Source organism: Uloborus diversus, chromosome 2, assembly GCF_026930045.1.
Source record: "Uloborus diversus isolate 005 chromosome 2, Udiv.v.3.1, whole genome shotgun sequence".
NCBI classification, from domain to species: Eukaryota; Metazoa; Arthropoda; class Arachnida; order Araneae; family Uloboridae; genus Uloborus; species Uloborus diversus.
This window is the reverse complement of record NC_072732.1, coordinates 157066470-157092114: the sequence shown is the minus strand read 5'-3', so window position 1 is coordinate 157092114 and position 25645 is coordinate 157066470. Positions and strand designations below refer to the sequence as shown.

General features: G+C 32.1%; 1 protein-coding gene across 2 annotated transcripts; it reads left to right on the top strand.

The window, feature by feature from the left end:
* Positions 1 to 221: 221 nt before the first annotated feature.
* LOC129216110 (phytanoyl-CoA dioxygenase domain-containing protein 1-like) lies at positions 222 to 25645 on the top strand. 2 transcript variants are annotated; one of them, XM_054850262.1, is made up of 11 exons: positions 222 to 343; positions 3358 to 3498; positions 4275 to 4350; positions 4440 to 4487; positions 10436 to 10491; positions 16065 to 16127; positions 17851 to 17872; positions 18550 to 18675; positions 24062 to 24178; positions 24309 to 24435; positions 25537 to 25645. In XM_054850262.1, the coding sequence occupies exons 1-11, from the start codon at positions 317 to 319 to the stop codon at positions 25583 to 25585; spliced, it is 852 nt and encodes a 283-aa protein (XP_054706237.1). In that variant the 5' UTR covers positions 222 to 316; the 3' UTR covers positions 25586 to 25645. The 2 variants fall into 2 exon arrangements, with proteins under 2 accessions (XP_054706237.1, XP_054706238.1); XM_054850263.1 differs by lacking the exon at positions 3358 to 3498 and having other exon boundaries at positions 226 to 343.

The following is a 25645-nucleotide window of genomic DNA, read 5'->3' as shown; positions in this document are numbered from 1 at the left end:
AATAAAACCATTGCCATTCTGAAACTAGTTGCTGTGATCTTTTTTCTGAAATCAGAATTCATTCTTTAAAAAATTACAATTAAGTGAAATTAGGGATGCAATTAGATAAAAAGTTGTTTTCAGAAGTTTCTTAAGGGAAAAAGGTATTTTAATGGTTTAAATAGAACTTGTAAATTTTCGATAACTAAACTCTTTCGTGTTTGTAAACAACACGTGATTTTGACGGAAAAAGCGATAGCGGTATGATTTTGTTCACTGCTGTGGAAAGTTTATCAATTTAAGCCCATAAACTTTATTTTGTATATCAGAGGTAGCCATGAGTTATGTAAAAGCTTTTAAAGATGTAATATTTTTTCTTTCTTTCATTGCCTTGATTTGTTGTATAAATTTCATTTTTTAATCTATAGATATTTTCATAACGTGGAGAAGGTAAAACAGGGTGTCCGAAAAGTCTTTGACACATTAAAAAAATTCAGAGAAAACCAACAAATTGTCGAATGAATTTGCTGTTTGCACTATACTACTTCACAGGTTCAAGTGTTTTTATGACATCAAAAAAAAAAAAAAAAAAAAATGAAAAGGGGGGAAAAAAGAAGAAAAAAAGCATTTCGCAGCCAGGGTCTCAGTGTATGCTATGCTTGTAATTCTTCATTTAGTAATTTTAATTCCTTTTTGCGTTTTCCCATGTTAACAAAAACTTTTATCAACAAAAATGATTTAAAAGTTACTTTTAAATCGTTTTTGTTAACATGGGAAAACGCAAAAAGGAATGAAAATTACTAAACGAAGAATTACAACCATAGCATATACTCAGACCCTGGTTGCAAAATGCCTTTTTTCTTCTTCTTTTTTTCCCCTTTTCATTTTTTTTTTTTCCCCGATGTCATAAAAACTCTTGAACCTGTGAAGTATTATGGTGCAAACCACGAATTCATACGACAATTTGTTGGTTTTCTATGATTTTTTTTTAATGTGTCAAGGATTTTTCGGATACCCTTTATTTCTAGCTCCTTAATATGATCTACATAGCTCCTATACATGCACAACTCTCCTGTTTTTTGAAATCATAATCTGCACTTTCTTAGTTGAAAGTCCAATATTTTAAGTTCAGATAGCACTTCATTTCAAAAACCTGGTATGTTATTGTAATCAACTTTTCTGGAATATATATGTTTCATAAAAAAAAAAAAACATTTATTTAATTGTCTTGGAGCTGTCCGTAAATGTCACGCTATTTCTACTCATATTCCCCCTCCCCCCATCACAAAGTGTTACATTTCACCTTACCCCTTGTCACATGTGATACTATATTAAATAACACACTGTTACAAAAAAATACAATGATGTCACCAGGGGTCTGGCCAGAGCAAATTTGGGTCCGTTAACGGACCCTTCACAAAAATCCGATCAACCAAAACGGACCTTTCACAAAAATCCGATCAACCAAAACGGACCCTTCACAAAATTCTGGTAAACAAAAACGGATCTTTCACAAATTGTTTATTGAAAGAGCAAATCTCAAATTAAAATAATGCATTATATTTAAAGTTAAATTAGAGGAATCAACTTATACAAAATCAGCTAATTTTGCAAAAGGAAAAAAAAATCGGCACTCTTGTGATGCTCTTGCAAGCCATTAATAATTACTACCGCCAAATAAATATAATGCCTGTTGTTGGTTTCTTTGAAAGAAATTAACACCTGGAAGTCAGTTTGATTTATAATTTTGCTTGTTTGTTTTATGCAGCGGTGTTGTTGTAAACTTCTTTGGAAAAGCGTCAACATTCTCTGAATAGGCGTAGTAAGTACTTTTCTCCCCACTCATGATTTAATCATCAATAATATACAGTGAAATGAATTTAGAACTGCAAAGGATAATATGGGTGGAGCGGATGTGATCGCTTCAGATAGGGTTACAAAATTTAAACTTATCGCCACTTAGTGTCTGGTGGTGCGATGTTAAACTGTTATTTTGGGAGAAAGTTATATGGGTTTCGTTTTTCGATACTAAAAAGGATAACTAACTTTAAATAAACTTTTATTTACCGTTTTTTTTTCTATAGATATCTACATTTTGAAAAACGCAATCTTTTTACATCCAATATGAGAATCATATTTTATTCTTTTTTTCCGGCTAACTTTGCTTTATTAGGATGCAAATAAATAAAAAGTTTCTTTATTTTTGTAACAAAGCTTATTTCAAGTTTTTAAAGGGGAATTCCATTTTCTTTTATGAGTCAATAATTAAAATGCTGAATGGATGGTTTATTTTTTATTTTATTTATTTATTTATTTTTGCTTCAACTGTGTCCAGATATTAATGATATGTTTATCATAGGACTCTAAAATGCAATTCAAAAGTAATTTTATCAAAAATATTTATTTTACAAGCCGTTTTTATACTTTTGATTCCTTCACTTTGAGGATTGCAATCTCTTTGCATCCGCTGTGGAAATCTGATTTTTCGAATTTTCGATGTTTAGTACGCTTAGTTAAGAGGTAAACAAATAAAATATTTTTTATTTTTGTGAAAATCACGGAGTTTATAGGGTTTGAATGAAACTCTGTGCTCTTAAACAGTGTCTTGGGTTAAAAAGTTAAATGCTGAACCCCTGCCTAATTTTTTTTCTTACAGTTATTTTAAATACTATACAAAAAACATTTCTAGTATAATTTAATATGATGTAGAATCGTAGATAAATATTGATACTTGAGGGGTGCCCATCTCCCCAGGGAGCGATGCCTCCCCCCTCTCTTCAAATACTAGAAAAACACTCAAGAATGATATTCTCAACAGAAAAGAGAGAAAACACTCAACTTTAAGTGTCAATGATGCAGTTTCCACCATCTCAAGAGTCTAAACTTTCGTTTTTACAAGAAAAAAAATTTTAATTATTTGATTTTTCACAAAAATAATTGATTTTTCACAAAAATAATTGATTTTTCACAAAATTATTTTATTTTTCACAAAAAACAGACCTTGTGAAAAATCCTGGACAGACCCCTGGTCACACTTCTTTTCACATTTGTGATGCAAATTGCAATTTTTTAAGATAATATAGTTTCAAATAATGTAGTTAGTTTGATGTGGTTAATGAATAATTAATTGTATACATAAATACCAATGGTGGATCCAGATTCTCTGGTTTTAGTGGGGATCATAAGTGCCACTTTGGACCATAAATAGAGAGCCTGTTCTCAATTTTTCGAATTATAAGCTCCAAAAACGCAGCTTTAAGCTATCTTTGATCAAAGAGGGTGTGTCAGATGTCACTCTGGATTCCCCCCCCCCCCCTGATGCATATAATTGGCTTTCCTTTTGCTCAACATACTAGATTGTTTTTTTTTTTTATTTAGTTTGTTGAAAATGGATATGTTATCATCCCAAATTTCCTCAGTGACACAGAAGTTGCAAGTCTAAAAAATGAATGTTCAAAATTAGCTGAAAATTTTTCTCCACCTCAACATTGTTCTGTATTTCACACTGGAAAGGATCAGGTATTATGCCTAGTCTTTTAATTTAATTTTAACAGTTTGCAATATATTTCTATTATATGTATACACCCAAACCTGTTTTTGTGTGGTGGATAGGGACCGCATAAAAAAAATCTTTCAAAACTTCACGTGTAGCTATAAAAAATAGTTTTCACAACACAGTTTTAGAAAATAAAATTTTAACTGGTGGTTAATCGATCGCATAAAAAAAAGTCTCACATAGAAAACAACAAAACTTACGAAATGCATAGGAATTGCTTCTTTAAAGGAAGTCAAAATAAGTAACAATAATAATTTTGCCAAATCATCTGGCAAAATTTCCCAGATGTGGCTGGTGAGATAAATTTTCTTTATCTACCATTTTGTTGGCACTCTCAGCTTCAATGAAATGACATCTGCCTCCAGCTCGGTTATTCACTAATCCAGACTGATGAGTTCCAATAAGAGCAAAACTGCAATCTCTGGATGTAATAACCAGGCTGTCTGGTGTATTGCACATAATTACACCTTTTTCTTTTTCTTGTTTACAATTATAAAAATATTTTGAGCTTGTGAAGTATTATGGTGCAAATAGCATATTCATACAATTTGTTGCTTTTCTAAGAATTTTTAAAATGTGTCAAAATTTTTCAGACACCCTGTACTCTGAAAATTTGAGCCGTACACACTGGAATCATTTTTTTCTTTCTTTATAATTGTTTAGTTGTTACTATCATTAAATTGCTCTTCATGTTGCAAATTATCATGCGCTTTAATTGCAACCATGTTTCTTTTTTTAGTCTCGAGATGATTATTTCATAAATTCTGGAGACAAAATCTCATTTTTCTTTGAAAAAGATGCTGTTGATAAAGAAGGTTAAGATCAGTGTCATTTCTATTTTTATTTTCATGAAATAATAAATAGTGTAATAAATGTAAATTGAATTGAAAATTAATTTTTGTAGGAAACTTAGTTGTTGACAAAAGTAAAGCACTGAATAAAATTGGACATGGTAATTTGTTTTATTCTCACTTTTATTTAAAAAAATATTGCTTTGATTTAACATTCTAGTTTTTTTATGCATATCATGAAATCCCGTCACAACAAACTTCAAAGGTCCATGAATTTTGTTCGTTATTACCTGAATTTCATTGTCATGGAATTCAAGCAATGTAATGGTCTCTAAATTGGGACTCAAAATCATAGGCGGATTTAGAACTGAGTTCTTGGGGGGGCAGGATTTTTTTTTTTTTTTTGAGCAACATTTTTAATTGCCCCCCCCCCCCCCCCCATGTTTTTGTTTGTTTTCTGTGATGCGTAAGGCCATTCTTTACTTTTTTATGTGTCGTTTTCATTACTGTGTGTAATCATGCTGTACTTTTAAACTGACCTTAAAATAGAAGGGGCTGGTATTAAGAGAGTAACGCAATGCTCCCTTTTAAGTGGGATATAGAATATCTCCAGTTTTAGGGGGCCCGCGGGTTACTCCCCCGGAGGAAATTATCTAAAATGGATATAAAATTCTGCATTTTGAAGTCTTATAAGGGTTAATTAGAAATAATAGGCAAATAATATATTTTTTTAAGTTTTAAGCTTTAACTCCTTAAGACCGAGGCCGGCCCTATACGGCTTTGTAGGTTAGATCCGAGACCGGCCGTACCCGGCCGAGTTGTGGGAATGCAGGGGTGATGGGTAGAAGAAGACCCCTACTGTGAGACCTCCCTGAAGAAGATTCTTTCTTCTTGCCGATAGCTATTTAGCAAGTGCTAGCGACAATTGCATTGAATGGGGATCTGCTAATGACTTGAGGTTGCTTGACTTCCTCAAAAAAATAAGAAAAGACGAATCTGCTCTACGATTTCGTTTCAATTTCCTGCACTTTTAACTCTCACTTTTTCATACCACTCTTCAAAAACGAATGCTATTCTAGGGTTTATAAATTTATGTACGAAGTATCATAAAATTGATACAAAACAACATTACAAGGAACCTCGAAACACGGGTGTGCAATTACTACTTACAATATTTCGCCATCTATTAACCTTTTTTTTCATTATTTTTATTCTCAACCGAAATGTACTTATTTCTTTCCAGTTTTAGAAATTTAAAAGTAACACTTCGCAAATCAGAGTTTGGAAAGCAGCTAAACAAATCTGCCTAGAGCTTTAACGAGCATGTGAAAATATACTGCGCCCCACCACACAACTGTTGCCCAAACAGTAGCGCCCCACAAAGAGTGATAGAGGAGGTTATAATTCTACAAGAACATAAAACTACATAAACACACATAATATGTAAAAATGTATGCATGGTTCGATCAACTGCAGTAATCAGGTCGAACAGGTGACTAAAGAAAATGCCTTTGCTACTAGTTCTCTCAGAATGGGCGAGAGAAAAGAATTTCGTTACGATATTATACAATTTTTAATCTAGCGTATTATCACTTTACCTTTAGAGTTACAAATTTTGAGTAAAGTGATAATTACTAGCAATATCATTACTAATAATAAAGCTGAAAGTCTGCCTGGATATTTGGATCTCTGTCTGGATGTCTGGATCTCTGTGACGCGCATAGCGCCTATACTGTTCGGCCAATTGTCATGAAATTTGGCACAAAGTTTATAGCATAAGGGTGTGCACCTCGAAGCGATTTTTCAAAAATTCGAGTTTGTTTTGTTTCATTCGAAAATACTTCTATTCAAATTTTAAGAACATTTTACTCAGCAAATTATCGTAAAGTGGAAGCGAAAATTACGAAGTTATCATAACGTGGAACAGTAACATTGGCGAGAAAATGAACATAGCAAATGGGCGAGAAATTCATCATCCATTATTTGTAAATATACAAGCGAACCAAATGACCTTTTAATTTTCTACTACGGGCAAAGCCGCGTGGGTAGCACTAGTAATATATATTTGCACTTCTAAAAACTCAATCTCAAAACAGCATTTTCTAATTTTCTTCTGAACAACATGTTATTTATTAATTAGGAAAATTCAGTCATTTTGTCAACATGTAAGTTTAGAACCATGATTTAAAAAAAGGTGAAATCTACTTAAATCTTCAGAAACAGCTGTCTGAAGTGGGATAAACAGAAATTTCTAAGGGCTACTTGACTTTGAAATCATGTCATTTGGATTCAGGTGCTTTGAGGGAACTAGCATTTCCTTCAAAGGCAATAATTCAAGCACAATACAGAAATAAATTAAGATTAGAACCAGATCATTGAGTTTTATTGCAAGAATCAATCTTGGCAAATTTCTACTAAGTAATTGAGCAAGTTGCATATTATTTCAGCCGCTAAAGTGTTAACTCAAAGGTTTTCTTTAGGCAAAGACTGATGTGTTAAAGAAATTAAAAAAAAAAAAAAACTAAAGAATGTAATTCTAGTTGCGCTAATGATAATAAATAATGTATAAAATTGGTAGGTACAGTTTTAAAGTTTATCATTATTATTTTTGTCATAAGGGTGCACAGTCAAAAATCTTTTGACTGTGCAATCTGAGTACAATAATTACTTCTTTTGGGGATCATAAGTTCAACAAGAAAATTTTGAGTCGCTTTGGTTTCAATGATTGTTACATGTAAAACAAAGACACCGTAAAAGTTTTAACGATTGATTTAGCTTGTTATTAACTTTTTTCAACAACATTTTGCAATATATATGTTAATACTTAGGTACTTCATACTTATGTGGCATCTCTCCCACATTATGAGAAGAGATGCCAAACTTTTCAAAACTAAATAAAGAGATGTTTTGTTTAGAAATGTTTTTGTTTTTTGAATGCCGAGAAAATTAGCAAGGAAGCATACGGTAATCAGGGGGCAGTGGAGTGAAGAGACCTTAATTCTGGCAGATGAAAAAGTAAAAAAAGGAGAACTATCGAAAAATGAAGAATTATAACTTTATGGAACGCCGTGGGAAATGCTACATCAGGTTTTAAAGCTTGTGGAATAATACCACTCAATCCTAATGCTTTTCTGATCATGTCCTTGCTATTTCTGGTTTAATTCAAGTAGCTACTTTTGAAATTCCTCCTGAAAGTACTGCCTGTCCAGCTCTGTTTCCACATCAACTTTCAGACAAACGTTCACTTAGTAAAGAAACGCCTACAAATATTCTTGAGAAGTCTTATCTAATCCCTAAACTACCTAGCTCGACAGTGAAGCGAAAATACGTTGCTTGTGTGTGCACGGAATGTTGGAAAAATTACTATTAAAAAAGAAAAGAAAGAAAGAAAAACTGACTGGATTGAATGTTCCTTATGCTAAAAATGGCTGCATGAGTCATGTACAATGTACTGTAATAATTCTGGTATGGAAATAATCCGCAAAAAGATCAAAAACAATAAATAATAACATAGATGGCATTTCCCCCACACTATATAAGGCGTCTCTCCCACACGTTATGGGAGAGATGGCCTGTTGTCAATCTACAATTTTATTTGTTATTTCTTTTTTATTTAAGTCTAAAGCTCGTTAATAATAATTTTAATACCTAATAATAGTGTAAGTTCAAAATAAAACAAAGGGTTCAGTTATATTGCATCTTTAATTTTTTATTTAATTTGTACAAAAAGTATGGCGTCTTTCCCACTTTTACCCTATAGAGATAGACAGACAGTTGGTAGATAGATTTAAATATGCTGATAAATGTCACCAGAGATATAGATGTTGATTGAAATTATTTTTATACTGCCATCAAAATTATTTGAGCAGCCAGCGAAGGATGCATTCTTGGAGTAAGAAGGTGAATGGCATAAAAAGCGAAAAAACTACTTGCTGAAGGCGGTTAGTAATATTAAAATGTTTTTGTTTCTTAAAATAAAAATGCTTTATAATTAGTCAGAGCATTATAGCCTTATTTCAATCACCAAATAAAAGAGAAAAATTGAAAAGATCAGTTAGGAGTTTTGTAAATGTTTCGGTTGCTAATATCTAAATAAATAAGTAGTATTTAAATAATTTGATAAGTAATTAAAATAACTCCATGTTTTATAATTTATTTCTTCTGGAGAAGAATAATGGCTATGCTCAAACTTAATTAGTCAATCGAAATCGTGGAAAATTGTTCCAAAACTGTAAGCTACTAGAAAAGTTAGGTATTTTGTGGCGCAGGCTGAATATGATATCCCAAAAAAGAAAGTGATTAGTAATATTATGGGTAGGAATGAAAGGAAACTCATCTGCGAGACCACCGGACAAGTGACAATGATGGACTTGTCCCCTCTGGCAATGCTATAACAAGGATTGATAGCGCATAACTTGTGAAGATGTCCGCTTTTCGGGAAGAACGGGAAATGAGGAAACTTAGATCGTTGCTTTTTATTCATTCTACCTTTTTCCTTCACGCGACTTGTTCTATTTCCCTCTCAGTTTGTGCAAATTGATTTAAATCGGAAACGTGTTTCCAATTTGAAAAGAACATCAATTATCATTAGTTTTATAAGTTAAATTATTGCATGATAAATCTTAAGCTTGTGCTTGAACAGGAATTTTCTTATTTATAATTAATTTTTTTTATCTTTGTTTACCTACTCTAAAAATAAAGAAAACAAGATGACTGTTATGCATCTCGACATAAGTTCAAAAGCTATCGAAGAAACGATAAAGGCATTAGGGCAATGGTGAAGAGCTCCACGCGCCCGAAGCGTGAGTGATTAAGGTGACAGCTAACCACGCCTATTGCAATTAGCAAACAGAAGAACTGAAGAAGAGCGGACGAGGGGTCTTCAGAATGGACGGTTCCATTTCTAAAATAGCTTAGGCGAAAAAGTCAGGACTTAACTGTGGTAAAATTTCTCCCCGGCTCGGTCTTAAAGAGTTAAAAGTGCTTTGTGATGCAAGTTAATACTTTAAAAGAAATGGTACACAGATTTAGAGAATAGGTATCAAGAGAGTAACATACTACCCATTCGAACAATTCTTAATTTATACACTTGATAAGAAATAAAATTGAAGCACACTTTGCTTAGGAGTTTCAAAGACTTGTCTAATTATTTTCAAGGTTTGGTTGGTTAGATTGGGTTTTTGGTTCAAGAGCCCTTGTAGGCTATACTGCGCCAATTCTTTTCAGGGATTTTAGAACCTATTAATAATTTGCACTTTCCAGCCTCTGAAATTGAGTAGTAGATTATACACTAGTACAGTATTGTTCAAACTTTGTAAGAAACGGCTATTTTAAGTTTAAAAGAAAAAATAAACTTTAATTTTCTATTCAAAAAAGAAAAAATCATGATTTTTTTTTAATTTTTGAAAGATGTGTTGTTACTACATAAAGTCCTCCCAAAACTGGGGGGGGCATTGCCCCCCTCTGATCACCCATAAATCCACCCATGCTCAAAATGAATTTTGTTGAAACGGATATTTTGTTGCATTGGTATTCGTTGTAACAGGATTTCGCTGTATTTGTTTTTCTACTTATTTCCCCTTCTACTTATTTTCTACTTATTTTTTTGTTCCTAATTTTGAAAGAAAAATAACTTTTTCCATTACACATGAAAAGCAGTATTATTATTGTGGCACCAACTTTTTTTTTTTTTTTCTGAAAATTGCTAACTGAGCAATAATAATTTTACCAAGAATATGTTTTTAATGATTAATATTTTTAGTAATTAAATAAAATAGTTATTTTTCTCTTTGTTGATTCTGCACAAATGTTTCTTATGCAGATATTTGCATTGTAAGGTAGTTGAAATGACCCATATGCTATTTTAATCTACTATAGTTTAATTTTATAACAACTAAATATGATTTCATCAAGCATATTTTCCCCCTTTGTTTCTTTTTAGTGATTGACTTGCTGGCTCATAATTTGTTTTACGAAATTTAAAAAAGTTTTCAAATGATTCAACTTTTGAAAGATATTTATTTAGAAAAGTTTTTGAACTTTTCTTTCATTGTACAGACTTAACACATTTGCTGATATTTATTAAAAATAATTTTATTTACTTTGATAGCCCTTCACTGGTGGAATCCAACTTTTAAACATATCAGTTTTGACAAAAAAATAAAAGTAAGTGGAAAATGTACTCCAAGGTAAATACCCATTTTTAAAATTATCCTTACAATTTTATCATTATGAGTCCTAAACTGTGTTTATATTGGAAGACAATGCCAATGTTTAACAAGTGTGCTAGTTTTTGACTGTATGAATCAAAATTGTGAGTTCTTAAAACATTGTCGAGATCCTAAGCTTTGACAGTGATTCAGCATATATCTCTGTTGTGCTGTCATAACTTAAGATACTTTAGAACCAAGGGCACCCGTATGCAAAATTGTAAAGAGGGGGGGGGGGGAACAAATATTTTAGCAGGACATTTTCCTCATGGAAACCTATTTCAGGACAGATTAGTGTCATTAAAATTTGACATTTTCAAAAACGTATTCATTAATGGCTGGGGAAGAAATGTTTTTTACATTTATGCAAAGAAAAAAGTACTAAAAGCAACGAAGTTCTAATTTCTAAGGCAGGGCCGATCCTAGCTGGTGTGCAGAGTGTGCGCCGCACAAGGGCGGCCAAAGCAAGGGGCGGCCGCAGGCCGCATCATATAGTTCTTATAATCAAACAAAATTCCTCAAGAATTTCTCACAAGATAACTTATCATAAGTAGAATAAATATGTTGATTTTTAAATGTTGAATTGTCAAAGTATGTGTCGATTTCCCGACAGCATAGCATAGTTTAAGAAAAATAGAATGTTAGGGTGGAATGTTAAACATTGCGTTGGTTCATTGTCCATTAATATCTACTCTTAACACACATGCTTCATTTGGTTGCAAAGTTTGTGACAGAACCGGTAACCAGGCATGGATACAGGGGAGGGGAAAGGCCCCCTTCTGAAGCATGAAATGGTGCCGTCTAAAAGGAGCACCGAGGGCAACCACTAATGTTCCCTCCCTCCCCCCCCCCCAAGCTTTTATAGACCTAAACAATGAAGACATATTTTATTTATAAAAAAAGTCTATACTGATTAGATACTCTCGCAAGCATTTCAAACAACAAACTACTCGTATGTAACAAACTCTGTGTTTAACAATCGTGGATGCGTGGAGAGAAAGTGGAAAATTGCGACTCCCTTGAGAGTAACATATATGAATGACGAACTAAAATGTTGTATTTTCCCCCCTTTACAACAATTTTTCTGTTAAAATCTTGAATGAACTGCCCGGTTACAGATCAGGTAGTCCTTTCCCCGGGAAGTAAATTTAAATGTAGCTCTAAAACGAAGATCCAAAAGGATGCCATGACCTCCTTGACGAAATTAAAGAAGGCTTAAAATTGCGTTTCTAGGACTTGAATTTCGGAACATTTCACTGGTTGAACCACCGATCTTAAGGACCCAATTAAATCTCTGATTCACCCCTTCCACCTTAACTTAAACAAACATAGCCTAAAAATGTTGGCTCCGAAATCTAAAATATGTTTTTAAAGAACAGCCTTTCCTAATGTCATCAAAAATTGCTTAATGACATTTTTCGGATTTCTTTTTCAAAATTTTTGCGATGGACTTTTTGCAATTACTACCAAAGACAGTCTCAGTTAGAGTCTTTAGAGAAGCCCCTAATACCACACCTCTCACTTAATTTACTGAAAAACAAACTAAAATTGCGTTTTTCAGACATTAGTCTCAAAAACTTTCGGGAAAGACCCCGGATCCTCCTTTTCTCCAATGCAATCACTATACCTCAAAATTTCGTTTTTAGACGGTTCCGTGGAGCCACAGAACCCTTCCTGCCTAAACTAGCATGAAATTGACTTCAGTTTCTAAAAACAGTTCGTGAGGGCACACTGAACCCCCGCCCGCTCTTAGACCCATTGTTATCAAACAATGAATAAAATACGTTTTTGCGACTTCAATTTCTAAAAAATTCCGGAGAAGAACTGCTTGGCTTATGTAACTTTTCACCATGCTAGTGCATACCCATCAATCGTTGAGGAGAGGTGGACAAAAGTCTATAGTTGTATTTTTCAGATATTAATATCGAAAAATATATGTAAGATCCACTGAAGCTTCCCAGTATTGTTAACGTCACCAAAGACAGTATAAAATTGCGCTTTTAGAAACATCCACTTGGAGCCACAAAACCCTTCCTTCTAAAAAATAGCCTATAATGAATTTTTGTTCTGAAAAATATTTCGGTTCGGAATATTTTCACGTTTCCCCTATCGTTTTCAAATATAGCCCAAAATGAGTTTTTTAAACAATAGTGCCGAGAAATTACTGGAGGAAAGCCGCCAGATCCCCTACCATCACCAAAGACAGCCTAAATTTGCGTTTTTAGCTTCAATTTCGAAAACCTTCGATGGGAGACGATTGAATCTCCCTTCCTCTCTACGTCAACAAAGGTAACCCAAAATTGCGTGTTTAAACTTCAGTTTCGGAAAATTTTCCGGAAGAGCGCCGATCTTTCCTACGCTACGGTCACAAAAAATAGCTTCAAACTGATTTCAATTTGAAAAGAATTTTAGGAAAGAACATCAACATTACTATCTCCTGAAGTCGCGAAAAAGTTCCTAAAATTGCGATATTTGACATCAATTTCGAAAATTTCTCCATGCACCTTGAGTATACCCGACTATTTTGTCCTTGCAACCAAACACAACCAAAGATAACCTAAAACTATTTTTCATACGCCAATTTCGATAATTTTTTTCGGAGTAATCCCCCCTCCCCTGATTCCCCCCCCCCGCTTCCCAATCTTCCGTCCTTCCTCTGATGTCACCGACGACAGACTATAAAATGCGTTTTTAAGACTAGTAAATTTTGGTATCTATTACTTTCTTCAAAGATATAAATTGTACCTAAGGAGTTTCTTACTATAAAACTTTTCTTCCTTTTTATAAGTTTATCATTCCTCTGTTTTTTTTCCTTTCTTTTTTAAATTGGAACTTGGTATAGAAATTTGAAGAAAGATTTATATGGACGTTAAAGATGAGTCAAAATATGCAAATTACTCTTGAGGGGCGGCACATTAGGTTTTTGCACACGGGCGGCCAACACCCTAGGATCGGCCCTGCACACAAGGGAAGGGTCCAGGGGGTTCAGACCTTTCCCATCACCCTTGAGTTTTTTTGATTGATAATAATCCTATGTATGTAGTGCATAAAATAATTTCAAGCGAAGGAAACAATTTCAAATTTAATATAAATGGAATAATAAAATTTATTTTCTCATTTGCTTTTATTTTTAATTATGAGAAAAGTCTGTAAGTTGACCCCTTGCGGTGTAGTACTTTAGTGGTCAACTTAGACATGGGGACAACTTGCAAAGGGTTTTTCATAAGATTCTCAGCCAAGTTTGGTGCATATTGGTGGTCAAAGCAGACAGGTGATCAACTTACAAGGGTGGTCAACTTAAAAGGTTTTACTTGCATACATTTTTGTGCTTTCTAGTATTTTAATTAAGTATTTGTTGTTAATAATATATTTTATTAACTAATTTTGAGTATTTATTCAATAACTCATATTTTACCGTTTTTTTATTCCCGACAATCGATAAAATCAAAAGAATATGTTTGACATCCCGTCCCAGGGCCAGATCACCAAATAAGCAACTTAGGCAACTGCCTATACCCCCGAGGTTTTAAAAGGGCACCGCTTCCTTGACTTTACTTTCGGAAAATTTTGCTGGTTGAACTATCGATCTTAAGGACCCAATTAAGTCTCTGATTCACCTTTTCCGCCTTAACTTAATCCACCTTAACTAAATGTTGGCTCCAAAATCCAGAACATGTTTTCAGACGACAGCCCTTCCTATCATCAAACGTCATATAAAATTGCTTTAGCATTTTTCGAAATTTTTGCAGTGGAGGACCCCGAAATCCATTCGCAAACATTACTACCAAAGACAGTCTCAATTAGCGTCTTTAGAGAAGCTTCTAATTCCACCCCCTCTCACTTAACGTATCGAAAAACAAACTAAAATTGCGTTTTTCAAGAATCAGTTTCAAGAACTTTTGGGGAAAGACCATCCCGGATCCCCCTTTTCTCCAACGCAATCGCTATACCTGAAAATTTCGTTTTTAGACGATTTCATGGAGCCACAGCTTCCTGCCTATACTAGCCTGAAATTGCCTTCAGTTTCAAAAACACAGTTCGTGAGGGCACACTGAACCCCCGCCCGTTCTTAGTCCCATCGTTATCAAACAATGCTTAAAATACGATTTTGTGACTTTCTAAAGAATTCCGGTGACGAACTGAGAGGCTTATGTAACTTTTTATGGTGCTAGGGCATAATCCATCAATCGTCGAGGTAAGGTGGACAAAAGTCTATAGTTATATTTTTCAGATATTAATGTTGAAAAATATCCATAAGATCCGTAGAAGCTTCCCAGTCTTATTAACGTCACCAAAGCTAATATAAAATTGAGATTTTAGAAATATCCACTTAAGAGCTCTAAAATCCTTCCTTCCCAAAAATAGCCTATAATGGATTTCAGTTCCGAAAAATATTTTGGATCGGAATATTTTCACGTTTTCCTTATTGTTTTCAAAACTAGCCTAAAACAGGTTTTTGAAAAAATAGTGCCGAGAAATTACCGGAGGATAGCTGCCAGATCCCCTACCGTTACCAAAGATGGCCTAAATTTGCGTTTTAAACTTATTATCAAAGATCTCCTCCCCCCCCCCCCTTTTTTTAAAAAAAGTTCAAACTTGGCATAGAAATTTAAAGAAAGATTTATATAGGCATTAAAGATTCGTCAAAATATGCAAATTACTCTTGAGGGGCGGCACATTAGGTCTTTGCACACGGGCGGCCGACACCCTAGGATCGACCCTGTTCTAGGGGGGGGGCTGGAGCTCCCACTTGCCCCTCTATACGGGCACCCATAGTTAGAACACTTCAAGAGTTTGTTAGACAAATTTTGTAGGGTTAAATACTAACCCCAGTCAATTACTTATCTCTACCTCTCCTTTCTTTTTTAGCATTATGCCTTAGGATTTCTATGTCGTTGTATAACATGGCTTGAAATAGGATGCCATCAATTGTTTATAATTTGTGAAAATTTGTTTGGAAAGATCCCGCAGTGTGCAGTAAACCGGCTTGAAGTTTCCCCCTTCATACGTGAACCTGGCATGCCTTGGTACTTGATATTAATCATGTGTCATTGTTGTACTGGCCTTACCTGTCCCAGTCTAGAGCATTGGTACTATCATCCATTAATTTTTACATTGTTTTCTACTCTTTCCAGAACAGTCATTCCAAGCTTGTCAGCTTGAGAGATCGAGATTCTCGCTCACGTGATCGGTTGTGAGGTAAAAATGTCACAAAGAGTATTCTAATCTACTTTCACCTAACCGCAAGCTAAGTTCGAGCAGATTAAAATGCTACATTTCTACGTCACATCCGATCACGTGAGCGAAAATCTCGATCTCGCAAGCTGACGAGCTTGGAATGACCGCCCAGTTCTATCTTTCATCTAAAAAAATTGTCCCTGAAACGAATTACCTTTACACAATGTTACGAAGAGACATTTACATGCAGTTATTTTGTATACTTTTGTTTGAATTTACTACAAAAAGCTTCTAAAGTAACTCATAATGTTATTATTGTTCATTATTAACCTTAATTAATTTTAATTTTAGGATTTATTTCGCTGTTTTGAATACGAAGATCCTGCTATTGTTCAAAGCATGATAATCTATAAGGTACAATATGTGAATTTTGATTTAGTTTTCTTTTTCTTAGTATTTTCAAATGCTGAAAAAGAATCAGAGTTCACTGTTCCCTCATAAAGATCTTGTTTTAGTAGGCCTACTCAGTTTTTTTATAATCAAATTTTTTATTATATTGTAGAAGTAGGGGAATGTGGTGCAAAGTCAAATAGTTAAGATCAGTTACCTTTTTCAAAATGAACAAGAAGAAATAAAGAAATAACAACGCATTTTCTAACAAAATTTGCGATGAAATATTTTTTTTAATGTTTGTCTGTAAATTTGTACCTTTAAAAAAAAGTGAAAAATTTTCCCAGTTTTTGTTTTTTTTTAAATGTAATATTTTTTATTTGATTATTAATATTATTTTTTAGCAGATCAATGAGTAAATAAACAAATAAATGAATAAATAATGAAACTTTAAACAAATAACAATAAATAAATGCATTGTATATGAGGGAAAAAATGAGTGAATGAATGAATAAATAAGGGAATTACTGAATGAATGGATGTAAATAACTCAACTAATTCATGAATACATAAGTGATTTACTAAATTAGTTTATAGGTACACTAAATGAACTACTTTGCTTTGCCATGTGTACACTTGACAGATTGAATTAAATGTTTAAAATCAAAACATCCCTTATTTTAACTAAATTCATAGTGCACTGAGCATCAGTAAATTTTAAATAATACTTAAAATGTTAAATACAACAACTTTTATCATTTCATATTAACAAAAATTTTTTGACAAACCACAAAATGTTTTGCCGAGGAAGTAATTGAAAAAACTGCTCAAGATAATTTAAGAATCATAGAATTAACTAGGCCTTCACTACATTTTCGTCTGTGACAAGGTTAGAAATGTATTGATCAAAAAGTTAGAAGTTCACTTACTAAATACTAATAAAGCACTTTTAGAGTGAAATAAGTTTTTTTTTTTAAATTGAGTTAATCTATTTGATTTTTGAGTAGCTTATCAGCCTAAAAAAATCAACCAAATCCACGTCACAGCTACACCTCTGTTCACAAAGAGAAAATAACTTTTCTGGAAAAGATTGAAATACTTGACATTTGACACCCTCAGAGACCCCCCCCCCCCCCCACATCTACCGATTACTTGGTTTATCGGTAATAAGGATATTAAAAGGTACCTGAAAATAAGTGAAAGGAGAGGGTTTTTTTAACATCTAGAGAAGAAGGGGATGACACTATGAAGTGTTACAGCACATGGTCCAACACAAATTAAGTATTACGACAAAAACTCATGCAAGAATCACTGATCCCACCAAAAAATTAACAGCTGTGGTATTATAATTTTTATATATTTCCATACTGTGTACATTAAAAAAATTTCTTATTTTCAGTCTTGTACTTGTAGCTAAAGAAACCTCTGCGATCTTCATTCAATTTATAGTCCAAAGTTTATTTGCTACATTTTATAGTTGTGTGTCACAATTGCCTAGTTTTCTCTATCTTCCTTTCTTTTTTCTCTCTTCTAAAAGCACCTTTTATCTGCTTTGTAAATAAATAAATAATTTCAAGCAGAAAAACATTTTGTGAATTAATTCCAAAATTATGAGAACAAAATGGGGGCCATTTTAAGATAAATAAATATGCTGAAGACGATTTAAGCAAAAAGGGTTGACAGCATAAAATGTTTCTTTTTTTTAATCAAAATCTTGCACATATATTTACTTATAATCTCTTTTCAGCACCCAGAAATTGGTGGAGAAGGTAAGTACAAATAAAACTATATTAAAATGTACATTAGTATGCTGCATATTATAACATCTAAAGCAAACTAAATTATTTTTTCATCTTTAACAAAATTATTGCTTGTCAATATTCGATAATTTGCTACGCATTACATTTTCAGTTTGTAAATTATTATTTATTTTCATAGTATTGATAATTAATATTAAGAGGTTTTCTTTGTGCCAATTGTAGAATGTATGAAAAATAATTGTTTTTTTTAATTGAAATTCTAGTTTATTTAGAATTTATGTAAATGGGGTTTGTTATAAAGAGAGTCTCATTTTCCCAAAGTATTAAAATTTAGTTATATTTTTCATTTTAAAACTAAAAAAGAGATTTGAATCAAGTTTGAAAATTTAACAAAAATGGATTAAATTAAGTATTGTTATACTAAATTCATTGCTCAGGCATTTAGAACCAGTAGGTAATTTTAAAAGTTGCCACAATAACTTGAATCATTTAACGGTTTTGATAAAAACTTAACATTTATGAAACAGTAAATATAATAATAATTATTATTAGTGTTATTATTGGATGGTACCAAATTAACATTTATAAATTATTGTTTTACTTTTTTTTTGTCCTTTCTGACCTTTATTCATGGTTTTGAAGTAGTTATTTCACTTAAAACTGCTTCAATTTGTTTCCTTTTGAAGTCACACCCCATCAAGATTCCACATTCTTATATACTGAACCTCTGAGCACAATTGGGCTTTGGTTTCCTTTAGTTGATATAACCTTGGACAATGGTTGTTTATGGTTCATTCCAAAATCTCATAAAGGTAAGTGAGGTTTTTATTTACACCAAAATATATTGTTCTTCTTACTAAAATAAAGTATAGCAAAATATGTGCACTTTATTTTTTGAAATGTTTGCCCCTATGTAGAGGTTTTTATATCATTATTTTAAATTTCAGAAAATTATGCAGTTTTATTTTACTACAGGAAAAAAAAATGTCACTTCATGATGTTGCAGTAAAACTCCTTATTAATCTACACTGATGTGTTTAAAAGTTTGTCTGTGTTAAAAAAATATGCATAAAGGAATTATGTTGCTTATAATCCATGATTCTTTTTCAATTTAGGGTTGGTTGGAGTAAGTGAGTCACCCCCTTAAAACTGAAATATGGATAGTTTTCAAACTTTTTTGCACCAATCATGTCAAACTTCATCACATTGGTTTGGCACACATTTGGGTCTTGTGGAATTTTTTTCTGGGTCATAACACTACTCAAAAAAAGAAAAAAAAAACTGATTTTTTTTTTTTGGGGGGGGGGGAGTTTAAGCAACATTTTTCAAAGAAATGTTTCCAGGTTAGTTTTTATTATTATCTTTAAGAAAATTAATTTTCACACATAATTTAACTTAACCCATTCCATAATCAGCCCGAAACCCCTTAACGCGCATGCCGCAGATAACGAACGGAGTTGCTTTTTGCTACGTTGTAATATCACTTTTCTCCCCATTTTGCTCTCGGGATTTTGATGTTGCTTTTGCTGTTCAGCTTGCATTCGAAAATCGCTTCGCTTTTTTAGTTTTTTGGCACTGAATCAAATAGTTCAATAAAATACAAGGTTGCTAATATGTGCTGAAATATTCATTAAATTTACACAGTACATAACGGGAAAATAATAAACAATAGAGGATAGGACGAAAAGCAATTATTTTTGTAACACTAATTATTTTATTGATTTATTTTCTTTTTGCTTTTATCTCAGTATATCATTCTTTTCTTTTTATACACTTAAGAAATCAAAACTGTTAAATGTAAGGTGATCTACTTTCAAAAGGGCTCAACAAAACATTCTTCAAACAATTGACTGATCGATCCAACCTGTGAGAAAGGGATTTGAATGGACAAAACGCTTTAATTGTGGGAATGATTTTCTAAGCAGATAAAAAGTATTCTTCGGTGCCTTTTGATACATTGTGACCCTTCAAAACGACCAATAAACACAGAGACATCTCTTTGCTTTTCGGTTCTTTTATCGTAATTGCGACGACTTTTAAATCCCTTCTGAGTGTCCAGATATCAGTTGCTCAAGCGTGGGAAGTATTTTAAAGATAAATGATTACAAAAGATCAAAACTTGCGGCAAATCCCCTATTTCCCTAAAGGATACTTTTGTGTATGCAACTAAAAGCCCCCAGCTGAGAGAAGAATAACAGAGACTGCCTGGGCGGATTCCCTAAGGAGATGTCCCCCTTGGTGTCTTGCGGTCAACCCTTCCACATTATTTCCTTACAACAAAACAGTTTGAATCAGAAAGGAATTTCAAAGCAAGCTTTACTGTTTGTATTTGAGAACATGTCTTCAGAAGAAAAAAAAGAAAATCTTGCTTGAAATCGAGTCGGATTGTTTTTCTTTTTTTAAAACATATTTAGATAAATTTTAGTTAGTTTCATAGGATTATTTACTAATTAAGGCAACTTGATTATTGAAAAGAAACCAAATATTTTATTTCTATTTTTAAAATCTCATAAAAGAAGGTGCAATTAAAACATTGGAGCTATTTTAAAACAATAAATAAAATCTGAAAAAGAAAGGGAGAAAAGGAATGTTTCGTTTCGTATGAGTAAAGCGAAAAGAACGCAAGATATTATAATTTCATTTGTACTGTAGTGTATATTTTATGTTTTGCATGGTCAACTATTACGTATAATCAATGCGGTCGTCATAATTTTTGTTTGTGAAATTAAAAATATTCAAAACTGTGTCACTAAAAATCCATCAAAGGATGCCGCAAATATAAAAAGTTAAAATTTAAGTTTGAAAATATCATGATTTAAAAATAAATAAATAATAAAAAATAATAATAGTATACAAATAAATAAAAAGCGTAATTATAATTTAAAAAAAAAAAAAAAAAAACATACTTGTACAAAATTAAGATGTGTAAGATAATTTTTAAAAAATGTTGTGTAAAATAAATAATAAAATTTGAGGATTTTGAACAATTTAGTGAAGGTTGCTTGTGTAAGAAGGTGGATTTTTGATAACAAGAAAAAAAAATCTGTTTATTTGCTTTATTCAGGCATAGAAATATTGTTAAATGTGTAAGGAAATATTTTCACACTTGTTCTTCAGGAGTTCAAATGCCAGAATGCTAAGAAACAAAGCTTCCACGAAAAGATAAAAATATAATGCCTGATTATTTGAAGCATTATATGTGTCCCATCCAGGAGTACTTGAAAGGTTAATATCTTAGTAAAATAAAATAAATTACAACAAGTTTTGGGAAATACTGTAAGTTACATCCCTTTTGTCTAAGGAAAAGAGCTTGATTACCGCTCCCCTAAAAGCACCAGAACCCAACAGAGAAGCGCAATAACAGGGTTCTGCCCCTGGAAGAACCGCCGACACATATTCGGCCGAGGCAAAAACTGCTAGAAACGCCGTGACGACACAGGTTCGTCGAAGGCAGTTAGGAACCATTTTCTTGCGACGAGCCTGAATCGACCGGGGCAGTATTAACACAAACTGCGCGGCCGATCCTGTATCGGCCGGGGCAAAGAATGGGTTAAAGTTCATACAGCAACAAGCTTTTTTGTATAAAATATTATTAATAAGTGTTTAAAAGGACTTACTAAAGGACGGGACCACTTACCCGGTAAATTTTTGCTATATGTAAGGGGTAAGTGGGTCCCTGTATAATAATAAGGATTTCAAAATGAAAAGCAACTTTGATTAAATATTTGTATTAGTGAAATTCAAGACAACTATGATGACCAAGTAGGAATTGGATAGTTCAACTACAAAAAGTGCTAAAACTGGTAATTATGTATTTGTTAAACTTACATCAAAGTAGACCATAAAGTATTACGTTATAAAGTCCAGTATGAGTTCTTCCTTAGCACACTTTAAACAGAAGCAGCCATTTAGTGTTCACAATTTCTTTTTCAGCTTATAGTTTGGTAGATTTACCGAAATCAACCTTAATCAACTGTATTACGTTTATTGAACACACCTTTATATGTTAAGAAGTAAAATAAGTACCTATAGGCTTTTGGTAAATTTCATAGATGTAATTGTTATGTTTTTTGTTTGAAACTTTTCTGTCATATAGATTTAAAAGACAGTGAATATCTCGTAAATAGATGCGGTTACAAAAAAATAATTCATACTAAAAATTTACATACTTTATCAAGTAAAATCTCCTTACTCCCCCCCCCTTTTAGATATGCTTGATTTAATTTTAAATAAAAGGGGGTGACTTTCTTACCCCTTTTACGGGTTAAGTGTGGCCCCCATCTTTTTTTAAATACATTTGTTAAGAATATTTAAAGCATTATTATAGAAAATAATAATGAACTTTAGTTCATTAATGATGTCCGAGATAAAATAAAGACAATAAGTTTATAATGTTTTGTTTAAGGCTTCAAAAAAGAACTACTCTCAAAAAGGTTCCCACTATCCTAACAAATCCTACTTCAAAACTTTTATCTAGTTAGCTAAGTACTATTATTTTCTTGTCAAATTAAAGTGAAAAACCAAGTGATATATTCACTAATTAAAAAATATACACAAATATGTACAATCAGATCTGTAGCTATGTTATATATATTATTATTACTTTTTTTTTTTAATTTTTTTTTTCTCATTTTAAATGCCTTGTCTGTTTAAGAAATGCCATGTGCAAAAAGAAATGAATCAGTAAATTTATTTTCTCATAATTTTATTGACACTTTTAATCTAGCTATGCTTGTTCAAAATGTTTTTGCTGTAATAGTGGATTATTGAAAAGCATTTGAAATTTTTCTAAAACCAATACAGTATGTGTCTTGGACAAAAAGAGGAACAACATAAGTAAAAAATGTATAAATCATTTTTAAAGTATTTTAAAACTCTTAAAAAAAATGCTGTTTATGACTTGGAATCATTTTTTTTTTTTTTTTCTGAAGAAAATCTCGCTAGTTGAGGAAAAAGCTTTCTACACTGAAATACATTTTTTAAGAGATTTATTTTTCTTGTTCTGAATCATACTACGGTAAATCCACAAAAATAAGGCAGCTGTGTTTCAAAAAGGATTTTTTTAATCCTCTGAATACTTTTCTTTCTAATCTTCTCTCTAGTTAACTAATTGAAGTTCTCCATGGTTCTGTTTTGTTCTTACAATTTTGATGGGTAATCTTCCAACATTTTCTGAACAAAATGTCTTGACTGTTTTATGATTCAAGGATAAGCCCATCAAGTGTTTTAGCATTTTAGGATTTCAATTATGATTTCTATTTGGATAGAATTTTCCTGATTAAAAAAAATCTCCGTTACAATTTTCTCACATATTTATGAGTTTCATGAATACATTATCCAAAAAAAATAAAAGTGTCTGTGTCATTTCTTTGTTATTTAATAAAATTGACAGTGATAAGCGAATTAGTTTCTTAATATTTATGATTGTTATATTCATCCACATGGCATTATACCCACAGGGTGCATATGCTTTATTTGCAGACGACAGTCATTAACTTTAAACTCATTGTTTGAGTAACTGGAACAAATAGCAAAAATCTTGAATGATAGTTGAGAAGGCCATGTTACTATATGAGTCTGTGAGAAGCAAAGGGATGTAAGTGGACATTTTCAAGTTTTGAGTAAAATGCGTTTAAAGATAACATCCAAGGTAGGCTTTCATTAATTTTTTTTCTTTTTTTGTAAATCATGCTATATAGCAGTAACTACCAGGGCTACTAGTACCATCTCTTGCCCCAAGGCAGAGGAGAGGTTCACCTACCATGTGTTCTGGTTATCTTCAAATTTTTAATTTTGCCACTTACATCCCTTTGCTTCTCACTGCCTCACATGTGAATGCTAATTAATAAAAAAAAACCACTTCTAAGTATATCGATCATTGTATTATTGATGTGCAATTTGAATTGAATCATTAGTAGAGGTGCCTATATCATGTAAGTGTCTTTTAGAAGAGGTTTTACAGTACAGCAGTACGATGCAATATTGACAAGAACATTGAGTCACATGATATGTTATATCAGTCTGCATATGGAGGAGTTTTTAACAAAATAAATAAATAGATAAATTGTTATACTGCTGTTTGATTTATTTATTTTTAGTTGAATTTTACATTATCATGTTTTAAATTTTAAATAATAATATTTTAATTATACCAAGCATGAATAATCATGTTTTATAGTAATGATTCATTATCATTAGATGGGAAAATATACCAAAGATATGTCAGGAATCCAGAGAAAAATCCTCTTTTGATTTTAAATGGAGAAATGCCTAAATTTGATGATAGCCTATATGTTCCCACTCTTCCCAAAAAAGGTAAAATATAATTTTCTTTTAAGTATGATTTGAAATATTTTTTAAAACTTGTTTTGATGTAATTTTTTTAAAACATTTTTTTTTCCTTTTTTTTTAATTTATGAATTCGGTAATTATTTTATTATTTTAGGAGACTGTGTGGTTATTCATGGTTCTGTAATTCATAAAAGTGGAAAAAATACAACTGATAAATCTAGACCAGTGTACACTTTTCATGTTATTGAAAAGAAAGATACAAAATACAGTGAACAGAATTGGTAAGTTTCTATGCCGAACACTTACAGTACCAACAAGCATTTTCCTTTGCAACATTATGAAATTTATAGTTTAGAACAGGTTTGTAGTTTCAACTATCTATCGAAATTTTCAATAAAAATTTTCAGTGCATTATTTTCTTCTGATTTGTAGCTTTCTATGCATGGTAGCCTTTACACTTTGTTCAGAAATATATTGATTTTCTTATTGTTTTGAAAGTAACTAAAGCGTCAACAATAACTCAATACTTTCTTTCTTTTTTTTTAATTTCAGCAAAAGTTTAAAGTTTTATATCAAACAATAAGTTACGTTTTTTTTTTCCAATTGAAAAAAAAAAAGTTTAAAATTGCTAAATTTTAAGTAATTTGAGATTTTTAAACCTCATTTATGACATAAAGGTTTGTTGATTTTCAAAAGGTGGCTACACTTAGCTCAAGCATGCTTATACAAACAAAAGCAAGCAAATTTGATCATGTGCACCAGGATACTTTTACTGAAGGAAGCTACTTGTGCAAGCATTCTGCTTATGTCAAGTTGTCCTACATATACTCAGTGGCTTGCACAGGAGGGAGGTAGAAGGTACATCTGTTGACCCAGTCTCCAGCCTGAAGGGGGGCTCAAGAGTTTAAAATGAGGGGTGAAATATATGTAGAGATGTAGGCATAAACAGTATGGAGGGGTGCCCATAAAAGTCATGTGTGACGGCCCAAAAATTTCTGTACACGCCCCTGCATACACTCAAGTTTATTTGCTCAAGCATGTTTGTCAAGCAGACTGGAGCATGTATATCCACCTTAGCAAAGATAAATAAAAAATATTTTAAAGCTAATAATGTAACAACTTAAACGTAAAAATATATACCTTTATGTACCATCCTTTAATAATAATACTATTTTAAAAAACACAAAATGTTATGGTTATAGACAATATTTCTTCTTTTTTCCTAAGAAAAAATAAGTTAAAAAAAGAAGGAAATTGAGTTTTGTAGTTTTGATACAAAGTGTAGTTTTGTCGGCCGAAATTGAACAGTTGCATTTCATTAAAGTTGACCTTTAGAGTGCATTTGTTTTTTTAAATTAAAAGATATTTTTATTTACTTATAGGTTACAACCAACTGAAGTTCTACCTTTTTCATCTGTTTATTCAAACTGAAATTATTTTGTAGAAATATTGACTCATGATTTTTAAATAAGAATAAATTTTATATTTTGT

Coding starts and splice junctions, on each gene's coding strand:
- LOC129216110 (XM_054850262.1), top strand. CDS start 317: ATGAGTTATGTAAAAGCTTTTAAAGAT. Junction 4,351..4,439: donor AGATGCTGTTGATAAAGAAG/GTTAAGATCAGT, acceptor TAATTTTTGTAG/GAAACTTAGTTGTTGACAAA. Junction 18,676..24,061: donor CATTCCAAAATCTCATAAAG/GTAAGTGAGGTT, acceptor CATTATCATTAG/ATGGGAAAATATACCAAAGA.